We start from the raw sequence: 22,057 nt of genomic DNA, 5'->3' as shown, positions 1-22,057 counted from the left end.
GAAGGAAGGACAGCTAAGGCACACCTGCCAAGCTGGCAGCCCAGGCTGCCAAATGATCACACATTTATCACCACTGGGAAAGAACATCCAACAGCTGCCAAGGACAGCCACCAGGTCCAGGAAAGAAGAACAAACCCTCCCCCCTGCTAAGGATTTTAAAGCTGAGAAATCCTTTGATGCGAGTCTGAGAATACTAAACTCTCTGCCTAAAGGTTTAGGCTGTTTCTCCTTTACACAAGGCCTCTGGAAACAAAACATTTAACCTTTGCTGTGCTGAGTAACTGAGCAGCTCTGGAGCTGCCTAATGCTGCTCTCATGTGTGTTCTGGTTAACAGAAGTGCAGTAACATCAACTTAGTGACAAGGTCCGATTTGGCTCCAAAGGATTTGGGCAGGAGGTGGTGCTGCTTGGTCAAGAGCAGAATGGAGTGAGAAAGAAAGCTTTTGTCAAGAGATTGTAGAATGGTACAAGCTTAGGTAATGCTTTATTTGGGTTATGCAAAAATAAGTCAATAGACCTTAGAAATAATGTCAAAAGCTGCTGTGTTACAGATCTTTGATACTTCCTCCTCATGATGAGAAGGGCCACCAAGATGATCAGAGGCCTAGAGCACCTTCCCTATGAAGGCAGATTGAGAGTTGGGTTGTTCAGTCTGGAGACAAGGCAGCTCCAAGGAGAACTTATTGTGGCCTTCCAGTATGTGAAGGAGGCCTACAAGAAAGCTGGGGAGGGACTTTTTAGGCTGTCAGGTAGTGATAGGACTGGGGAAAATAGAGCAAAACTAGAAAAAAATCAGATTGGATGTTAGGAAGAAATTCTTGACCATGAAAGGGGTGAGACACTGGAAGAGGTTGCCCAGGGAGGTGGTGGAAACCTCATCTCTGGAGATTAAGGCCAGGTTGCATGTGGCTCTGAGCAACCTGATCTAGTGTGAGTTGTCCCTGCCCACTGCAGGGGGGTTGGAACTGGATGATCCTTGAGGTTTCCTTCCAACCCTGACAATTCTGTGACTACAGTAAATGATTCCACCCATGTCTGGGCTACCTTAATTTTCCTTCCACTCAAAAAGCAGAGTGGGGTAGGTGGGGTTTTGGTCTTTCTAATCTCTGACATGGATCAGATGTGATCATTTCTCCCAGTTTAGATCATCTGGTTGACCAGAAAATGCTTCTGCAGGTTAACCATCTCTTGTGTTTATTCTAATGCAGTACAGCCATTCTGTTAACCATTCACACTTGAAGAGCAGAATCACTGGGCTAAATTTAGTTCATTTTCATAATGATTATAGTTAAACCAGGGAAGTGATAGGTTATGCAGCAGTGCCTCAGCCATGGCCCATGTGTGAATCTGTGGTGTGTATGCTGGACTGAGGGGGTAGTTCATGGAGTACCTGCTGACAAAAGTGCCTGGGGGCAGCTGCTCCTTCATGACCACCTGCCCAAAATAGTCCACTCAGCACAGGGACACAAATCCATGGTTACCCATCTAAGCCACAGACACACAGAACAGGAAAAGTATATTTAATTTTCTATTAAACTTCCAACCAGAATACATTTTCACCGAACAGAAGTTAAGCTTTTTACATTACTGGTAAGAATTTCATCAGATCAACACCAGATTTTCTCAGGAGAAAGCAGGTAAAACGTTGGTCCCACTCCCTCTCAGTTCTTCTGGTGAACCTAATCTTTTTCTCCAGGTCAAATATCATCAAATCTTATGATTCTCTAGAAGCAACCTTCTAGTTCCTACTTCTGGGTATTTTGTTTTAATTCCAAAGGAGCAGTAAGAAAAGGTATTTTACAGCAGATTCCTAAAGGCCATTCTTGAAAACCTGTTAGAGATCCCCTCTGTAAGATCATTTTAGAATAAGCAGCAGCCCTATTTGTTAGAATGCATCCTTGCCACAGAGAAACTGATGGAGTTTAAAAAAGAATTAAGGTCTCTAACCACATGATTTAGGTGAGAGAGGTCCAATCAAACCCAGCCTGCACCACACTATTGGTAATGTCTAGTTTCATTCTACTTTTTCAGTCAAGAATATTAAGTGCTGACTGTTTCCTCTACTGAGCTCAAAGTTTAGCTTTGCCTGGCTGAAGCTGTAGGTTCTGAAGTTTCATTGCCATGCCCATGTTTCCAGAAATCTTCAATTTGCCTTGAAAGAATGCCTAAAAAGAGAAAGATTATGTGAAATGCAGTGCAACACAATGTACTACCCCAAATGCACCCTTCCAGGTCTTCCCTGTGCTCTGCAAACCCAGCACTACTACAACCCCTTCTGGGTCATCTCCAGGCTGCCTGAGCTAGCAGGGAGCCATGCAGCAGAGCAGACACTGCCTGTCTTGGCTTAACCTAAGAACTGTTAGTTTGCAGACAGGCCATGGCAGTTTCTGAGGAGGGGATTTATTGAGTGGCCCAGGCCAAAAGTGACCTCCAAAGGTCATCCAGTCTGACCTCCCTACAGTCAGCAGGGACTAACAAACTAGATGAGGTTGCCCAGGGCCTTGTCAAGTCTTACCTTGAATATCCCCAGGGATGGGGCCTCAACCACCTCCCTGGGCAACCTGTTTGTGTTCCACCATCCTCACAGTAAAGAAACTGTTCCTAATATCCAATCTAGATCTGCTCTTCTCTAGTTTGAAGCCATTGCCCCTTGTCCTGTCACTGCAGGCCTTTGCAAACAGTCTCTCTCCATCCCTCTTGCAGCCCCTTCAGGTACCTGCAGGCTGCTATTAGGTCTCCTTGGAGCCTCCTCTTCTCCAGGCTAAACACCCCCAGCTCCCTCAGCCTGTCCTCGTGGCAGAGGTGCTGCAGGTGAGGTCTTATCAGAGTAGAGCAAAGTAACAAAATCACCTCTCTGGATCTGCTGGCAACACATCTTTTGATGCAGCCCAGGCTGTAATTGGCCTTCTGGGCTGCGAGCTCACACTGCCTGCTCACGTCCAGCTTCTCATCCCTCAGCACCCTTGAGTGCTCTTCCTCAGGGCTGCTTTCTATCACCTTCTCTCCCAGTCTGTATCGGTAGTGAGGATTCTTCTGGCCCAGATGCAGAACCCTGCACTTGCTCTTGTTGAACCTCATGAGGTCCACCTGGGCCCAGCTCTTGTCCAGGTCCCTCTGGATGACTTCAACTTAAACACTCAAAACAGACAAGTCACTCCTCCTTTGCTATACTTACAGTCTGAGGATTCATTTTGCCAGTCATCAGAGCCAAAAGATCAGCGTCAGCCATTGTGATTGTACAATCTGCCTTCTTATCTGTAGGACAGAGCAGACTGTGAGGATTCAGAGATCAAACAGTAATAGAAGCTGCAGCTCCATGGAATCTGCAGGTACTACAGGCTAGCAAAATGGTACCTGAAGTACTTTCAGATAAGAGCCATTCTAAAAGTATCATCGAGGGATCACCCAATAACCCACAGGCATCTGTGCCACCTTGCAGCACAGCCCATCCCAGCACTGAAGGAAGAAGGACCTGTCTGAAAGGTCCTAAGCAAGCTCAGTCCTTGAAAAGAAATAATCCCCTGCAATCAGACAGAACACAAACTGACCATCATCTGAAGTTTTGTCAAGCTGAAACTTGCCAGCATTAAGAGAACTCAGAATAAACAATAAATGTGCTTTCCCCCATGACACTTGGAAGAATTCATCACTGAAATTCCAGGCATTTCCTGCCTTCCTTCAATGGGAACAGGTACACTCTAAAAGCTTAAGGCAAACCCAGAAATAAGCTGAAATCTTGCTTTCATAAGCACAGATACAAGCATTAGCATCTGTACCAAGGGCTAAACCCCTGCACACCTCTCCTACACCCCTTTTGTTATTAAACTTCACTCTGACAGATGCTGTGCATCCAACAGAAAGTGGTGGTTTTCTTTTTTGTGAGACCTTAGATCCATGAATTCCAAATCAAATCTCCTGCCATGTTTTCAATTGAAACTCTGTGCTGCATGCTGATGGGCAGCTGAGATTCTGAGGACAGACTGCTGGCTTCCCGCTTACATTACACTGGACACATGACTTTGCAGAATGGCCTTGAATGTTTCTTAATGAAATAGTGAATTATATGAAATGCTCAAAATTAGTTTTATATCCACTGTAATTGCCACTGAAATACATAGTTCAGGAAACAGTGGAAGAGTAACTGTGGTTTTGACAGTAAATTAACTTCCTTGCTACATACTGTGCTGAACGCACCCTTCTGAGAGAGAGGCTCATCCAGTCCTATAACCTTAGACTAGATCCAAGACAACATTTTCCTGGCAAGGGTACAAACCTTTTACTCCAGAAGTTTTACAGGGTTCCCCCCAACCCACCCAGGCTCTGTTAAAATACAAGTTGTTTATTCCAGCTGCTACAGTAGTGGAGTTGAGCAAATTGTGTTGCTCAACAAGCTGCAGTGAAGTAACCTGACGAGACAGACCAGCTTATCGCCTACCAGTGTCTCCAGCAAAACAACTCAAGAAGCAGCCATCAGTTACATTTCTGGCCCAAATGTCAGGAGGTGAGAACAAAACCTCTGAGGTCTGATATCCCCCCCCCCCCTTAATTCTGATTCCTGTAATATTTATATAACAGATCTGTCTGGAGCCCCTAAGAAAACATGCAATTGTCTGGCCAGAATTCAAAGTAGAAGTTTCATTCTTTGAAACAGGGACTAAAAGCATCAGTAACAAGTTTAAGTTGCAGGTAGCTCTACACCACTTTTGCTAAACCAGAAGATGAATTTATAGTCTTCTCATTACTTGTATGTGTTTTCTTCAATGACACAAGAAAGCAGCACTGACCTGAATTAGCTGCCACAGAGCCTTTGCCATTTTTCACATCTACTACCCAAGTTGCTTCTTTCCCACCAGGACCATCTTTTATTTTGAAGGCAAAGATCCCACCAATTTTCTTGACAAATTGCTCTCCTTCCTGTAATGACCATGGAAGATGCAAATTAAGCATTTACTTCAAAATAACTTAAAGAAACCCAACCCAACAAAGACACTCTGGCTAAGTGCATTTAAATCCACCAACCAAGAGAAATGACCACTGTGCCAACAGCCTGGTCTTGGGGAAAGTCTGACAAAGTGCAATCACACTTGCCAATGATGAAACAAACACAAGCTTCAGAGGTTTTTGTGTTAGCTAGCAAGCCCCTCACATAAAAGCTGAACTTTGCCTTTACTGAAATACCCCTCTGCAGGTAGGAATAGTCTGACAGAAGTCATTTCCCATCATGGCACAGCATAGAAAGCTTCCTGACACCGACATTCAAAGCTCTACCAGTTTCCACAAGCGGTACAGAGGGACTGTTTGATGCCACTTCCTTCCCACCAGGTTTCACACATGTTCTGTCACAAGTTAAAAACTCAGATAAAAGCAGTAGTTGAATACCTCTTGAAGCTTCTTTTCAATCTCTTTGAAGACCAAGTGGGACTTGAATCCATCAAGAGCCGCGCTGAGCGGCATAGCCACGATCCGGCGGGCACTGAAATGAAAGAGCCCTTCATTAACATACCCTGCACCACCTCCATGGCACTGCCAGCAGGGCTAACCCCAGCAGGGACAGCCACACTCAAACACTGCAGCAGTGCAGAGCAGTTAAGATGATATCTAAGTGAAGCTTACTCTCTGGTGGGCTTGACAGCCTGAGCCTTGTGCCTAGATGTTTCGACACTCATTTTATAATGAAATTCAATCATTAGTCTCCTTAAGATAAATCAGCAAACACTGCTGCCATGCCTTGTGTGCAGAGAGCAGCACAGGCACCACCTCAGAGAAATACCTTGATTGTTTTGGTAAAACATACCCCCTTTTTAACTCTCAATTCACATGGTTCTCTTCACTTCTGTAGGTGGTACTTAGAGGTACTAAGAGGATCCTCACTTAGAGGTACTAAACATCACTCCTGTTTCTCTGGAGCAGTCACTCTGCACAGTCTGATAGCAGCAAGAAGCCAAACTTCCTTTCTGCAGAGGCACTCAGAGCCGAAGTAAGTATAAAGATGTCCAAAGAAATGGCAAATGAGGCAGCAGGGAAACCAAGTTTACAATCATCACTATCTCTTGGCAGTGGAGTTCAAAACTGTGGTCAGGTTTGATAAAGCGACAGAACCACCTAAGAGACGTTGCTGGAACTTACTTGTGTGGTGCTAACAGTGCCCTGTGGATGTGCACTACAGTGGCAAGAGGAGGCTTTGCCTCACCTTAAGAGGACATCAATTTTGCTAACAAAGCAAGGCTGCACTAACAGTATATGAAAGTGTGAAGTGTTGAAATAAAGCAGAACCATTGAACAGACTAAGTCAGGATGGGTCAAGTCTTGCTGCCCTTCACCGTGGTGCACATTCTTGGCAAAGGATACTAATTACAGGCTATAGCTCAACCCAGTGATTAAGTCTGTGTGCACTGCTGTGGAAAAAAAATGGTGTGAAGTATCTTCATAAATATGAAATGCCATCACCTTTCCCTTAATTACACAACATCATCCAGTTACATAAGCAGTGTCTAAACAGAAGAGCCATGCTGGCTCATTCCCAAGTCTGACATATATGTATTAGTGCAATTCCTAGGGTCAGAGATCTCCCACACACAGCCTTTGGAAGAACTAAAGGGGTTTAAGCTTGTCCCATGCAAGATGAAACTAGTACTGCTAAGATTTCTGTCTTGAGTTGCACCTCAAAGTATTTAAAACTCTCAATGCTGACAAAGGTAAAATGAGCTATAATAAACTAGATTTAATTTACTCAAGAGAAATATCACCTACCCATGCAAAGCTGATTCTGACAGGAGGCTCTGCTTCTAGCAGCACCTCAGGGTTAGCAGTGTACAAATAGCAACAGATTCCCTGCTCCACAAAATTACAGTATGTGGAAAGATAGAGCTCAAAGCCATTCACAATACTGCATCCCCTGTAAGTCTGTTCCCCCTCTAGGGAGCCAGGTCTTGAGAGCACACTTTAAGAGACTCCTTGAGGGGATAAGATTTTCCTCTATCACACCTGTTTCCTCACATGGTCTAACCTCTTACAGGTTACTGAGTGACCTGACTATCACTTCTGTGGTGGATTGAAATTTCCCCCCCCAGACTAGCTCAGTTGGAAGCAAATGAAAGCTGGATTTACAAGCAAAACTACAATCTACAATGGAATGCAATGAGTATGTACAAGACATACAATATTTACAGATATTTACAATTAATAAACAGCACAAAGACCAGGGGAAGCTACTAGCTTCTCCCTCCTTGCCTCTCCCTTCCTCCCCTGGACAAAAGGGACAAGAGAAAGGAGCAGAGGGACATTAGACTTAATAAAAACAATGCAGTCAAGGTCAAGCAGAATCAAGTTAGTATCCTTCCCAGAGCAAAAAAATGAGAAGATAAATTGGTTTGGGAACTAAATCTTATGGCAGATAATCCATCTCTCCAGTGGGATTGTTTAGAAGTCTCTTTAATTTCCTTTTTTTGCTGAATAGTGACTTATTTAAATTTTACTACTTTTCTGTTCAAGATCTGTGAAAAATATTAAAGGCATAGCCTAAAAGTACCACAATGCACTCCTAAACCATTCCATTGGTTGCTAATACTATCCACCTAATCTAACACAGTATCTACAATAATGGGTAAAGTTCATAGTCCCTTCTGCCTACCTCAGATGTAGATGGCTGACACTATACTACCAAAAGGTACTGCTGTAGCCCCTCAAAGTTCAATTGCTTCTCTCATCACCTCCTCCACAGATACACTGTCAGGATCCATGCAGGTCTAGCTAAAACAGGCATTAGAAAGATGAGCTGGGACAGGACTGTTTCTTTCTGGAAGTCCAGTAACAGGGTAAGTTTTCCTGTTCACAGTTTTTTAGAGCAAATGGAAGAGCACTGGCATTGAGCTTTAAAACCCAAACCAGAATACTCACAAAGAGGAGCTCAATCTTTCCACACAAAGCTGAAAGTGAAAACACAAAGGGAACTGCACATTTTAGAAAAGCCTCTCCTGAAATTCTCCTATATTTACACATTTTAAGCATTTCCTCTCAGTTCCTGTCTGTCCTGGGATGCCACAGAACGACAACAGATTACAACGCAGCTGCATCACAACCTTCTCCTCTCACTCCAAAACATACTACAACTGCAAGTGCAAGTTCTTCAGCCAAGACTGGGCAGGTAACATGCCTGAATCCTGAAGAGTGCTCAGAATACCACACGGAGCACACTCAGCCGAAAGCAACTCTTCAGGAAACCAAACTAGTAACAGTTTTAGCAGTGAAAGCAGTGGGCATTTCCATTCCCTTTGAAGTCTTGCTTTCTTTGGCAAGTCTCTAGTTTCAATCAATTCATGTCAGTGGGGCCTGCTTTGTTTGTGGAAGGGTTTGGGAGCGTTTGTTGGCTTTTTTCCCCCCCTCTAAACATTAGACTTCTTTCAGAAAGTCACATGAGCCATTTTTATGGGCCAGTCAGCTCTTTTCAGCAGTGTGTTCCTGGTAAATACACCAGGAGTTACAAGACACGCAGTTATAATCTCCCTATGCACCTGTAGATACACAACAGTTCCAACTGCTGAACAAGTTTTAGCTTACAGAGCAGTTTCTTCCTTGCAGAGGGAAGGAATAAATTTTTTATTTTATTTTAAATAAACTTTGAAACACGAAGATAGGGGAGCAGAGTCAGCACAACACGAGCTCAGTTTGCACGACCGCTGAACCCACACTGGAGGTTTCCAAGGCCGCTACAGTCAGGACCTTTACGCCAACGCTGAAGGTGCATTTCCACTCAGCAGGGCATTTTCCTGCTCTACAGAGACACAGTGTGAAAGGTGACTCCTAAAGGGCTCTCTTCTGTAAGCTGCTTCGGTACACACAGCGCGGGCAGCCGGGCGCAGAGGGCAGCCCTTCATCAGCTGCCTCCCCCGCCTTCGCCGGGGGCATCACGCCGCAGAGGCGGCCCGTCCAGGGCGGCCTGAGCGCAGCGGCCGGCCGCAGCGCCGCGGGCTGTCTCACCTGGTCGCTCCGGGGAAGCCCATGCCGTAGAGGGTCACCACCACGGCTCCGCCGAGGCCCAAGTTGTGCTGCAGCGCGACCTTTGCCCCGGGGACCTGCCTCCGCCCGGCCAGGCCGCGCAGCTGCCAGCAGAGCTCGGCGCACTGCGCCAGGCCTGAAAAATCGAGCACAGAGCGCAGCCGGTCAAAGGAAGAAAGGCGGCAGGGATCATAGCATCAGTCAGGGTACGTCCCACAAACCGTCGTCCCTAGCAAAGCAGCGGTGAATACAAGCCAGAGGAGCTGAGGCAGTTCATTCATGGCTGCTCGGATACCTGGACGTGTCTTCCTGGGAGGCGTGAAATGATGGTGAATCATTTCAGCACATCCCCTCATTTCACAGAGCCACAGAATGTGAGGGGTTGGAAGAGACCTCGAGAGATCATCCACTCCAACCCCCCCGCCAGACCAGCATCACATATTGCAGATCACACAGGAACACAGCCAGGCAGGTCTTGGAATATCTCTGGAGGGAGAGACTCCACAACCCCCCTGGGCAGCCTGTTCCACTGTTCTGTCACCCTCACAGGGAAAACATTTTTCCTCATGTTTCCATGGAACTTCCTATGCCTCAACTTTCACCCATTGCTTCTTGTGCTGTCATTGGGCATCACTGAGCAGAGCCTGGCTCCACCCTCTTGGCACTCACCCTGCATATATTTATAAACATAAATGAGGTCACCTCTTAGTCTTCTCTTCTCCAAGCTGAAGAGCCCCAGCTCCCTCTGTCCTCCTTCAGGCTCATCCTCAGTCTCTCTTGACTACTCAACCAGCTGGTTCTGCAGTTATGATCCAGTTCCATCACACACACACACTTATTCTCCTCCCCCCCCACCCATCATCCACAGAACTCCATCCTTCTGTCACCCTCTCCTCTCCCTTAGACAACAGTGTGGGCCTTTGGGCAAAGCAGGGGAAGAATGTACATTTTATGCCTTGAGCCTCACACAGCTAAGCGAGCCATGGTGAAGTACCATAATTCCAGGCACAGAGGAGAATTAACTAGTTTCATTTAAATTCCCTCAGGCTCCAGGAGAATGTGTGTGATGATACAACCTGCCCTGAAATGGTTTGGAAATTTAAGACAACTCACATGACATCTGACTGGCATACAGTCACCCTCAAGACTGTTTTAACAGTGAAATTAAGCTGAGTAGCCTGTAGATGTGTCATTAACAACTCTTCCCCTCACTCCATGGCACGAATACCAGCAATTGCCCTTACATTTTATCACTGTGTAACTGCCACAAGTTTCACACAAACCTAGCAATACAATACTCCAATCTTATTACAGATGGCCACAGTATGCAATGTTTTTCTTCCCAAGTGTCCTAATATTTTCCCCTCCTACAGTAACTACAGATTATCTAGCTGCTACAGCTGCTAGTTTAGTTTCTTGCTTTAAATTTCCTCTTCTCCACTTTTCTGACAGCTTCTCATTTCCAAAGGAGGAAGGTGAATTATCTTCACAAACCCAAACACATTTTATCCAAGAGCCATCTCATTTGGAACCAAGTGCAGCAGTTTAATGAAAACAAAGAAAGGCAAGCCTGTGTTGCTGGGAAACGGTGACTAACAGCTTCTGCTCTAAACATCAGATAAATATTTTGACATCCAAGGCTTAACACAAATACCTTTTTCTGCAGTTAACAAGGACACAGGCTATTCAGATGCAGCAAAAACCTCCAAAATATTAAAAAGATGACAACATATGAAAATACTTATTCAGGCTTTCAGAAGTTGTGCTATTGAGCAATTACTTAAAAAACAAGGCAAGCTGTTTGGCAGGTTGCTTTTAATAACAACAGGAAAACAAACACTAGAAAATTAAATAAGTGCTAATGATGCAATTTACACTCCAAGTCTTTTGGTTTGAGCAATCCTATCTGGCCAGCCTGCCCTAATGCTTGCCTTAGTTGCAAATGAGAATCAGCTGCAGGCCGCCTTCCAGTCCTACAAAGCCCTCCCGTTTCACACAGGCAAACACAAGTAGGAAGCACCTACCTGCTGCAGAGCTGTCTCACACATAGCTAGCATGACTAAATCACAGGATGGTCCAGGCCAGAAGGAACCTCCAAAGGTGATCCAGTCTGACCTCCCCAGCCAGCAGGGACATGCCCAGGGCCTTGAAAAGTCTTACCTTGAATATCTCCAGGGAAAGGGCCTCAACCACCTCTCTGGGCAACCTGTTTTAGTGCTCCACCACCCTCATAGTAAAGGGCTTCTTCCTGATATCCAATCTACATCTGCCCTTCTCTAGTTTGAAGCCATTGCCCCTCATCCTATCACTGCAGGCCCTTGTAAACAGTCTCTTTCTATCCTTCTTGTAGTCCCCTTCAGGTACTGGAAGGCTGCTGTTCTGTCTCCCCAGAGCCTTCTCTTCTCCAGGCTGAACACCCCCAGCTCCCTCAGCCTGTCCTCGCAGCAGAGGTGCTCCAACCCCCTGATCATTTGCATGGCCCTCCTCTGGACCCTCCCCATGAGGTCCACATCCTTCCTATATTCCTATAAATGAAATGGGTTTGCATACCTGTGGCACCAAGCGGATGTCCCTTGGAAATCAAGCCCCCACTGGGATTGATGACCCACTTTCCTCCATAAGTGTTGTCTCCTCTGTCAATCAGGTCACAAGCTCTTCCTATAAAACAGCATGTACAGAAGTCTGCCTTTTAGCTCTCGAGGGACTTTTCAATTCTACTGTCACTTACCAATGATGTCAACCAAAAACTAGGAAATAGCACACAGATTTTTTTTCAATCAAGAGCAGCCTGGAATTAGCCAAGCTACAGTACTGAGACTTGCTCCTACCACTGGAGAAAGCAGAACACAGAAAAGAAGTAAAAGAGCTAGTGTTGGACACAAAAGCTTCTTCAAGTCTGCTGTTGTGCTGCTTTGTTGATATACAGGATTATGATCTAATCAGGACAATAAAGCTGTTCATTGTTTCAGGAATGAAACTGCAGTGGCAGCTGTGTTTTTTCTAAAAGGGGGTCAGTTATATTTTGTGACCCCCTAGGAAATGGAGTTGTGGTAAACACCAAGTGGAACATCTAAGCCCTTGCCACAAAGAAGGTCAACAGTACCCTGGGCTGCATTAAGACATTAAAATAGTAATTAAACACACTCATTTGATTAATGCTTGGCATTGCTTAGCTTTCCAGACTGCTCAATGCCATGCCTTCAGCTGACAGTTCGCACTTTTAACCAGTTCCCTACTCCTTTATTCTTTACCAGCTTCTTCAGCCTCTGTTGTTAACACTGGCACCTGCTGCATCTCACAGTATCAGTATCACACAGTATCGCCAAGGTTGGAAGAGACCTCGAGGATCATCAAGTCCAACCTGTCACCACAGACCTCATGAATAGACCATGGCACCAAGTGCCACATCCAATCTCCTCTTGAACCCTCCAGGGATGGTGACTCCACCACATCCCAATGACGAATGACTCTCTCAGTGAAGAACTTTCTCCTCACCTCAAGCCTAAACCTCCCCTGGCGCAGCTTGAGACTGTGTCCCCTTGTTCTGGTGCTGGTTGCCTGGGAGAAGAGACCAACCCCTTCCTGGTTACAACCACCTCTCAGGTAGTTGTAGAGGGCAATGAGGTCACCCCTGAGCCTCCTCTTCTCCAGGCTAAACAATCCCAGCTCCCTCAGCCTCTCCTCATAGGGCTGTGCTCAAGGCCTCTCCCCAGCCTTGTTGCCCTTCTCTGGACACGCTCAAGTGTTTCGATGTCTTAAACTGAGGGGCCCAGAACTGGACACAGGACTCAAGGTGTGGCCTAACCAAAGCAGAGTACAGGGGCACAATCACTTCCCTGCTCCTGCTGGCCACACTATTCCTAATGCAGGCCAGGATGCCATTGGCCCTCTTGGCCACCTGGGCACACTGCTGGCTCCTGCTTAGGCGGCTGTCAACCAGCACCCCCAGGTCCCTCTCTGTTTGGGAGCTCTCCAGCCACTCTGACCCCAGCCTGTAGCTCTGCATGGGATTGCCGTAGCCAAAGTGCAGCACTCGGCACTTGGACTTGTTGAATGCCATCCCATTGGACTCTGCCCATCTGTCCAGTCGGTCGAGGTCCCTCTGCAGAGCCTTTCTACCCTCTAACTGACTAACATCTGCCCCTAACTTGGTGTCATCTGCAAATTTGCTGATGACTGACTCAATCCCCTCATCCAGATCATCAATGAAGATGGGGCCCAGCACTGATCCCTGGGGGACACCACTGGTGACTGGCTGCCAGCTGGATGTGGCACCATTCACCACCACTCTCTGGGCTCAGCCCTCCAGCCAGTTCCTATCTCCTGTATTGGTAACTTCCTTCTGCCATTGAATGAAAACAGCAGCTTAGTGTGGCACATCTAAATCCACAATGCAGCTTATGCCATCTCACTAATCACTCTGGTTCAATTAGTACCATTCCATGATAAGTTTCATTAAGGTCAGACTGATTGTAGGGTGCTGAGAACTGCATCATTCAATTACCATACACAAGACATTGCTCAAATCAAGAATAATAGAATCATAGAATTGTTAGGGTTGGAAGGGACCCCAAGGATCATCCAGTTCCACTCCCCCTGCCATGGGCAGGGACACCTCACACTAGAGCAGGTTGCCTGGAGCTACATCCAGCCTGGCCTTAAAAACCTCCAGGGATGGGGCCTCCACCACCTCCCTGCGCAGCCTGTTCCACTGCCTCACTACCCTCATGAGGAAGAGCTTCCTTCTAACACCCCATCTGAATCTACCCATTTCTACTTTTTTTTCCATTGCCCCCAGTCCTATCACTCCCTGACACCCTAAAAAGTCCCTCCCCAGCTTTCTTGTAGCCCCCTTCAGATACTGGAAGGCCACAATTAGGTCTCCTCAGAGCCTTCTCTTCTCCAGACTGAACAGCCCCAACTCCCTCAGTCTGTCCTCATAGGAGAGGAGCTCCAGCCCTCTGATCATCCTTGTGGCTCTGCTCTGGACACACTCCAGCACCTTCAGATCCCTCCTGTAATAGGGGCTTCAGAAATGGACAGACACAGTACTCCAGGTGGGGTCTCACCAGAGCAGAGTAGAGGGGGAGAATCACCTCCCTTGCCCTGCTGGCCACACTTCTCTTGATGCAGCCCAGGATCTGATTGGCTTTCTGGACTGCAAATGCACATTGGTGGCTCATGTTGAGCTTCTCATCCACCAGTACCCTCAGGTCCTTTTGTTCAGGGCTGCTCCCAAGCCAGTCCCTGTCCAGCCTATATTGCTGCTTGGGATTGCCCCGACCCGGATGCAGGACCTTGCACTTGGTCTTGTTGAACCTCATGAGGCATTCATGGGCTCACCTCTCCAGCCTGTCAAGGTCCTTCTGCATGGCATCCTTTCCCTCCAGCTTGTCTGCTGCACCACACTGCTTGGTGCTGTCAAACTTGCTGAGGGTGCCTCAATGCCACTGTCCATGTCACCAAAGATATTAAAGAAGACTAGTCTCAGTAGAATTAGGATTCTTCTGTGTTTTCAATTAAGGGAATGAAGCTGAAATATTGAAACCTCTAACAAACATCTACCATTTTTTACCGCAGATACCAACAAAACACAGCAAAATAGGCAGCAAAAAGCAAGCATTCAAAGGCAAACGTTTGAGGATCTACAAACACATGAAAAGCCTTCCTGGAGATCTATGGACTCCTGTTTGAGACAAAAAGCTTAGACTTGATCCAATGCACCATCTAGTGATAGAGTAGGATAGTTAGAATCCTAAAATTGTTAGGGTTGGAAGGGACCTCAAGGATCATCCAGTTCCAGCCCTGCTGCCATGGGCAGGGACACCTCACACTAGACTAGGTTGTTCAGAGCCACATCCAGCCTGGCCTTAAAAACCTCCAGGGATGCGGCTTCCACCACCTCCCTGGGCAACCTGTTCCAGTGTCTCACCACCCTCATGGTGAAGAATGTCTTCCCAACATCAGTCTGAGTCTATGCATTTCTAGTTTTGCTCCATTCCCTCTAGTCCTGACACCCTAAGAAGTCCCTCACAGTTTACTTTCAGGCCCTTTTAGATATTGGAAGGCCACAATAAGGTCTCCTCAGAGCCTGCTCTGCTCCAGACTGAACAGCCCCAGCTCTCTCAATCTGTCTCTGTAGGAGAGGAGCTCCAGCCCTCTGATCATCCTCTCAACATTCCTTAAAACAAATTGAGAGAAAGATCACATCAAATGATGATTAAATGCAAAGCAAGAATTCACCTAGAAGCTAAATAGATCATACACTAAAGTAGAAGCTTAATACACTATTTTTTTTAAATCAAACAAAAACCTGTTCAAGAGAACTTTTAGTGGTTTGACTTGCAGAGAACTAAACTCCACTGCCATTGAACTTGGTGCAAATCCACTCAAATGAAACTAATCTGGACAGATTGTGCATTGTTACTCGATGGACTTTAGAGGCATGTTCACAACTTGCCAACAACTCTGTTTTCAAAGGCAAAGATGTTTCAGTAATCTTTGACACAAGTTAACAAAGAAAAAACAACTAAGTGCCTTCTATACTTGTTCCATTTTTATCTTCTTCAAAGGAAATACAAAGCTAGAGGAAAACCTTGGGGTAGGTAAGCATATAGCCCTGAAAAACAGGCATAGTACTAGGAAAGACCACAAGAGTCCTTTATTTCCTTACTCTGCTTGCTTCAATGAGCCTTCAGGACACAAGTTAGTTGTGTGACTTCAGGTAGTCTTCCAACACTTCAATTTGCCTTGTGTTTGTTCAGAAAGCACAGCAACACAGTCACATGTCAAACCATTGCCAGAGTTTGCAGGTCCTCCTTGTGTTACTCTAGTGGTAACTTGCAAATTCTTCCCCCTTAGGAGGTTACTACAATGACTTTCAAATACAGAATTCACAGAATACCAGGTTGGAAGGGACCTCAGGGGTCATCCAAGATACATATTCCCAGTAGAAAACTCAAAGATGTAACCACATGAGCAGGTAAAAATATAGAATTGTAGAATCAACCAGGTTGCAAAAGACCTGAGAGATCATCAAGTCCAACCTACTACGTCACACCTCATGACAACTAAGCCATGGCTCCAAGTGCCACATCCAATCCTTATTTGAACACTCCAGGGATGGTGACTTCACCACCTCCCGGGGCAGCACATTCCAATGGCAAATTACTCTCTGTGACAAACTTTCTCCTCACCTCCAGCCTAAACTTGCCCTGGCACAGCCTGAGACTGTGTCTTCTTTTTCAGTCACTGTTGCCTGGGAGAAGAGACCAACCCCCACCCATCTACAGTCTCCTTTCAGGAAGCTGTAGAGAGTAATAAGGTCTCCCCTGAGCCTCCTCTTCCTCAGACTAAACAATCCCAGCTCCCTCAGCCTCTCCTCATAGGGCAGTGCTCCAGACCTCTCACCAGCTTTGTTGCCCTTCTCTGGACACGTTCAAGTATCTCAATCTCCTTCTTAAATTGAGGGGCCCAGAACTGTATTTATAATGCTTTCCATTTTAATAAACCAAACATCTGCATGGATTCTGTTACCTTCCGGACAGAGCCCCAGAGCTTCGTAGGTAAGGAACTCATTCACTGAGAAACAGTCATGAAGTTCAATCACATCAACATCTGCAGGCTTCAGGCCTGCCTTTTCAAAACATTTTTCTGCAGCTCTTTTAGTCATATCATAGCCAACCTGCAAGACAAAAACTGTGCATTAAATATCAGTAAAGAAACAGAGCTAGCAACTTCAGTCCTATACTCTTCACTGTGCTTCTGTATATCCTGGAAGTGACAGTAACCTGCTGTGGCAGGTGGCATTCCAATGGGTTTTTTCAATATTACACATCACAGTTTAACATTCACACAGTACAAACTGTATAGAAAGAACCTAATGCATTTGCAGTCTCATTGCTGGCAAAAGGAAGCTTTCCTGGGGAATATCCTCTATTTTCTCACATGTCATATTGCTCCTTTGCATGACTCAGATCAACAGCCCTGAAACAAACCCTCAGCCTGTGGTGCTCCCTTTTTGCTGAGCCAGCTGACCAGAGCTTGACTGCAGCAGGTACTATTGGGTATTCTAACAGCTTGACTTACATATAATTATTTGAATCAATTTGCAGTGAGATCTAGAGTCTGTAGTTTAGAACTTTCCCATCATTCTAATCAATTGTGGCTATACCAAACAGGTTGTTTCAGCTTCGGTATTACACAAATAGATTCTGTTAGAATCAGAACTGTTAGAGCTGGAAGGGACCTCAAAGATCATCTAGTTCCAATCCCCCTGCCACAGGCAGGGACATCAGGTTGCTCAGAGCCACATCCAGCCTGGCCTTAACCTCCAGAGATGAGGCTTCCACCACCTTCCTGGGCAACCTTTTCCAGCCTCTCACCGCCCTCATGGGGAAGAACCTCTTCCTAACATCCAATCTGAATCTACCCTCCTCTAGAATGGATCCATTCCCCCTAGTCCTGTCACTACCTGACACCCTAAAAAGTCCCACCCCAGCCTTCTTGTAGGCCCCCTTAAGATACTGGAAGGCCACAATTAGGTCTCCTAGGAGCCTTCTTTTCTCCAGACTGATCAGCCCCAACTCCCTCAGTCTGTCCTCACAGCAGAGCAGCTCCAGCCCTCTGATCATCTTTGTGGCCCTTCTCCAGATACATTCCAACACATGCAGATCCTTCCTGTAATAGGGGCTCCAGAACTGGACACAGTACTCCAGGTGAGGTCTCACCAGAGCACAGTAGAGGGGGAGAATCACCTCCCTCAACCTGCTGGCTATGCTTCTCTTGATGCAGCCCAGGTTGTTATTCCACAACCACACTCTTTGCCTCCTGCACCTGCCCAAATTAGGACACTTTTACACTCACCATAAAGCACACTTCATTTGCTTACTGACACAAATGCCTACAGCATCATTAGGCCTTACAGGTATTAAAACAAGCAAACCCTGAGGGGTAGCAGGGAACAGAGAACTGTGAACCCACCATCTTCATACAACTGTTCTCTTCAAATGTGCTTGGGTAATCAGTAGCCATCACCTGGGCCAGAATTTCCACAGCTTTTGGTTGCAGCCCATACCTTCTCACAAACTCCTCGTTAGCCAAAATTGCAGCTGCAGCACCATTGGATGTGGGACTGATGGAGAGAAAAATCATAATGGCATCATTCTAAGTCAGTCATGGCAATCCTCAGAAAATTCTCTTCCATTATGTAGTAAAAAGCCCCAAAAAGGACAAATGAAAAACCACTTTATTTGGCTGATGCCAATGAAACCACAAATCCCATCGGCGTCTACTGGACTCTTGCAGTAGTATTTGTAAGAGGCTTTTGCAAAGCATGACAGCAAACCAGAAAAGCACCATTAACATTTTTCAGTTTAGAAACAAAATAAAGAAATGCAGGCTTCTGGTTGGCTATCAACAGTGCCAACAAGAAGCCTTCAGGGGAGCGCAGGAAAGGTTCAAGAACACAGGACAGCAAGGGATGCACATCTGCAAAGGATTCAGGAAGAAGCAAGAGCCCCAAAGCACAAAAAGTGTCACAGTGAACAAGTACCCAGGTACTGCTTGGTCAAGACAAAGACCCCACATTTGTTTTTAGAAACTTCTACTTAAAATCACAGGATGTTAGAAGTTGGAAGAGACCTCTGGAGATCATCAAGTCCAACACCCCCTGCCAGAGCAGGGCCACAGAATCTAGCACAGGTCACACAGGAATGCATCCAGACAGGGCTTGAAAGTCTCCAGAGAAGGAGACTCTACAACCTCTCTGGGCAGCCTGTTCCAGTGCTTTCTGACTCTCAAGTGAAGAAGTTCCTTCTCATGTTGAGTTGGAACCTCCTGTGCTGGAGTTTATATCCTCTGCCCTATCACAGGGCACAAGTGAGCAGAGGCTGTCCCTGCCTTCCTAACATCCACTCCTCAGATATTTATAGACATTTATTAGATCCCCTCTCAGTCTTATCTCCAGCCTAAAGAGCCCCAGGTCACTCAACCTTTCCTCATCAAGCAGTGCTCCAATCCCTTCATCATCCTTGTAGCCCTCTGTTGGGCTCTCTCAAGTAGATCCCTGCCCCTCCTGAACTGGGGAGCCCAGAACTGGATGCAACATTCTAGGTGGGGCCTCACTAGGGCAGAGAAGAGGAGGAAGAGAACCTCCCTTGCTTGTGTGTGAATTTTAATTTGCACAGAGTTTTATTTAAACAGCTGCCCTACCACACTGGCCTTATCACTAGGATTCATTTCACAATAGCAAGCCCTCTCCTTACCAGCACTGTAGGACAGTCAAGAAATCAAAAACCTTGCGGGACTGCTGAACTTCATCCAAGGAGTACTCCTTCTGGAACTGGGAATACCTAAGGAGAACACACAGCTGTACCTTAGCTCTACACAGCCCCTAGCAGCAGGCATGCTAGTAGAATCACACTGCTAGGCAGCTACAGAGCTGTTTTCACAAAGTACAAGGCACTGGATACAGAATTTATGGTGGGTATGATCCTCCACCCATATTCTGCAAAGCCTTTGTAAAACTCATACTCAGCTTTGCACCAGTTTAACAGGAAGTTACAATCAGCACAGAGGCAGAGCAGATTACTCACGGGTTGTTGGTGGAGTGGCTGTGATTCTTCCATGCTATCTTTGCAAAGTATTCTGGGTTTGTTCCTTGAAAAGGGAAGGAAAAAAAAGCTGTGTTGAAATACACTCTTTACCCAAACAGCACTATGTCATAAGAATTTGATCTTTGGAAGCATCTCTACAAGAGGCTCACTGTTATTAGGGCTCTTCTTAGAGCTCAGCTTCAATTTAATCATAGAATGGTTTGGGTTAGAAGGGACCTTAAAGACCATCTAGTTCCAACCCCCCTGCCATGGGCATGGACGGCTTCCACTAGACCAGGTTGCTCAAGGCCTCATCCAACCTGGCCCTGAACACCTCCAGGGAGGGGACAACAATTGTTACAACAATCTACAGGCCTGAAAAAGACACATTGAATAAGGATAGTTTTAGTTTCCTAAGTAGTTAGGAAACGTTTCCTAATTTCAATTGTACAAACTTTCACATTTTGTAGGGGTGCTTAGGGTGTAAACTAGGGCAACAATTCTTTAATTCAGGAATAATCATTGTTAAACTTGAAGATCTGATACTGATATTCATAATTGAACCTAATTCTATCTGCTAATAATTAAAGACTACTAAACATAGCTGAGTTTTAGCTAACAGAGAATTGCAGCTGGGTATTTAACACTTACCAACACCAAAAATACAGGAAACCAATGCATTTCACTAGGGGGATTATTATATTGCTGAAACCTGAATGCACATTTTTCCATCAGTGCAAAACAGCTGCAGTGAAATATGGGGAGCCTAAGTCTAAGGTTTCTTCCATATACTAGCCCAAAGCTAAGTGCAATGAAAGATACTTGGCTCGGGGCAATCCCAAGCACCAATACAGGCTGGACAGGGACTGGCTTGAGAGCAGCCCTGAAGAAAAGGACTTGGGGGTGCTGGAGGATGAGAAGCTCAACATGAGCCAGCAGTGTGCACTTGCAGTCCAGAAAACAAATCACATCCTGGGCTGCATCAAGAAAAGCATAGCCAGAAGGTCAAGGGAGTCAATCCTCTCCTTCTACATCCCTCTGGTGAGATCCCACCTGGAGCACTGTGTCCAGTTCTGGAGCCGCTAGTACAGGAAGGATCTGGAGGTGCTAGATTATGTCCAGAGAAGGGTCACAAGGATGATCAGAGGGCTGGAGCTCCTCTGCTATGAGGGCAGACAGAGAGTTGGGGTTGTTCAGTCTGGAGAAGAGAAGACTTCAAGGAGACCTTATTGTGGCCTTCCAATATCTGAAGGGAGCTACAAGAAAGCTGGGGAGGGACTTTGCAGGGTGTCAGGGAGTTGATAGGACTGAGGGTGAATGGAAAAACACTAGAAATGGGTAGATTCAGACTGGATGTTAGGAAGAAGTTCTTCACCATGAGGGTGGTGAGACACTAGAAGAGGTTGCCCAAGGAGGTGGTAGAGGCCTCATCCTGGAGGCTTTTAAGGCCAGGCTGGATGTGGCTCTGAGCAACCTGATGTAGTGTGAGGTGTCCGGGCCCATGGCAGGGGGCTTGGAACTAAGTGACCCTTGGGGTCCCTTCCAACCTTAACAATTCTATGATGCTCAACAGGCCAGCCTTGGGGCAATTCCCTTGCAGTACTTGGGTAAAAAGGAAGGCCACTGAGTGCTGCCATGTTTTAGAAATGAAAGCCTAATTTGTGTTTTTTCAATCAGTTCATTAAGAGAGGGTAGGGAAAAGCTGCACTCTAACATACCATATTTCTCCATATATTCTTTCCCAGCGCTGGCAAACATCTGAGGTGCGACTGGAGCACTTGCTAAGCCATATTTGTTGATCATAATTTCCATATGTTTGTCTATTGGGTTAGTTCTGTCTGAAAACTAAGAAGAGAAGTATTTATCAAGCAAGTCATCTCCTTTTCTTAACACCACCACCACAAATGCCCTATGGATTTCAAGCAAACCCAATTTTCTCCTGGTATTTTAACAGTTCCACTGGACAGTGTGTGGCACTCCTGTGATGTGTTTTGAAGCATTCATCATTTTCCAACTATAAGAAAGAGCAAATAAGCAGGAAATGCTTAACATTATGATCACTGCAGTGATTCAAGGCAAGGGTCACTCTTGTGTGATTTCTGTTACAGTCAGTTTTTCCATTGAGGACATCAAGTATTTTTGCCCTCATCTTAAACTCCTGTGGCTGATATAGTTCCACATTATGAAATTACTAAGGCATTCATGTTTTCACAGGATCACAGGATGTTAGGAGTTGGAAGGGACCTCACAGATCTCCAAGTCCAGGCCCCCTGCCAGAGCAGGACCATAGAATCTAGCACAGGTCACACAGGAATGAATGCATCCAGACAGGGTTTGAAAGGCTCCAGAGAAAGAGGCTCCTCAACTTCTCCAGGCAGCCTGTTCCAGTGCTCTATGACTCTCACAGTGAAGAAACTCCTCCTCATGTTGAGTTGGAACCTCCTGTGCTGTAGTTTCCATCTATTGCC

The 22,057-nt window shown here is 46.0% G+C and overlaps 1 protein-coding gene across 1 annotated transcript in view; it reads right to left on the bottom strand.

Annotated features, from left to right (window-relative positions):
• Positions 1-1,503: 1,503 nt before the first annotated feature.
• Positions 1,504-22,057, bottom strand: part of SCP2 (sterol carrier protein 2) — a 30,716-nt gene continuing 10,162 nt past the window's right edge. The window contains exons 6-16 of the mRNA XM_068140614.1: positions 21,308-21,434; positions 19,590-19,653; positions 19,260-19,346; positions 17,977-18,127; positions 16,531-16,678; positions 11,545-11,652; positions 8,977-9,130; positions 5,380-5,473; positions 4,785-4,914; positions 3,176-3,255; positions 1,504-2,165 (exon numbers count right to left, since the gene is read on the bottom strand). Coding sequence (XP_067996715.1) covers positions 2,070-2,165; positions 3,176-3,255; positions 4,785-4,914; positions 5,380-5,473; positions 8,977-9,130; positions 11,545-11,652; positions 16,531-16,678; positions 17,977-18,127; positions 19,260-19,346; positions 19,590-19,653; positions 21,308-21,434 — 1,239 coding nt within the window. The 3' untranslated portion in view covers positions 1,504-2,069. The remainder of the gene's footprint in view (positions 2,166-3,175; positions 3,256-4,784; positions 4,915-5,379; positions 5,474-8,976; positions 9,131-11,544; positions 11,653-16,530; positions 16,679-17,976; positions 18,128-19,259; positions 19,347-19,589; positions 19,654-21,307; positions 21,435-22,057) is intronic.

This window comes from Melanerpes formicivorus, unplaced genomic scaffold, assembly GCF_026170545.1.
Source record: "Melanerpes formicivorus ecotype bairdi unplaced genomic scaffold, bMelFor1.0.p_v2 SCAF_7, whole genome shotgun sequence".
Lineage (NCBI taxonomy): Eukaryota > Metazoa > Chordata > Aves > Piciformes > Picidae > Melanerpes > Melanerpes formicivorus.
The sequence above is the reverse complement of the archived record's forward strand: the minus strand, read 5'-3'. Positions and strand labels throughout refer to the sequence as shown.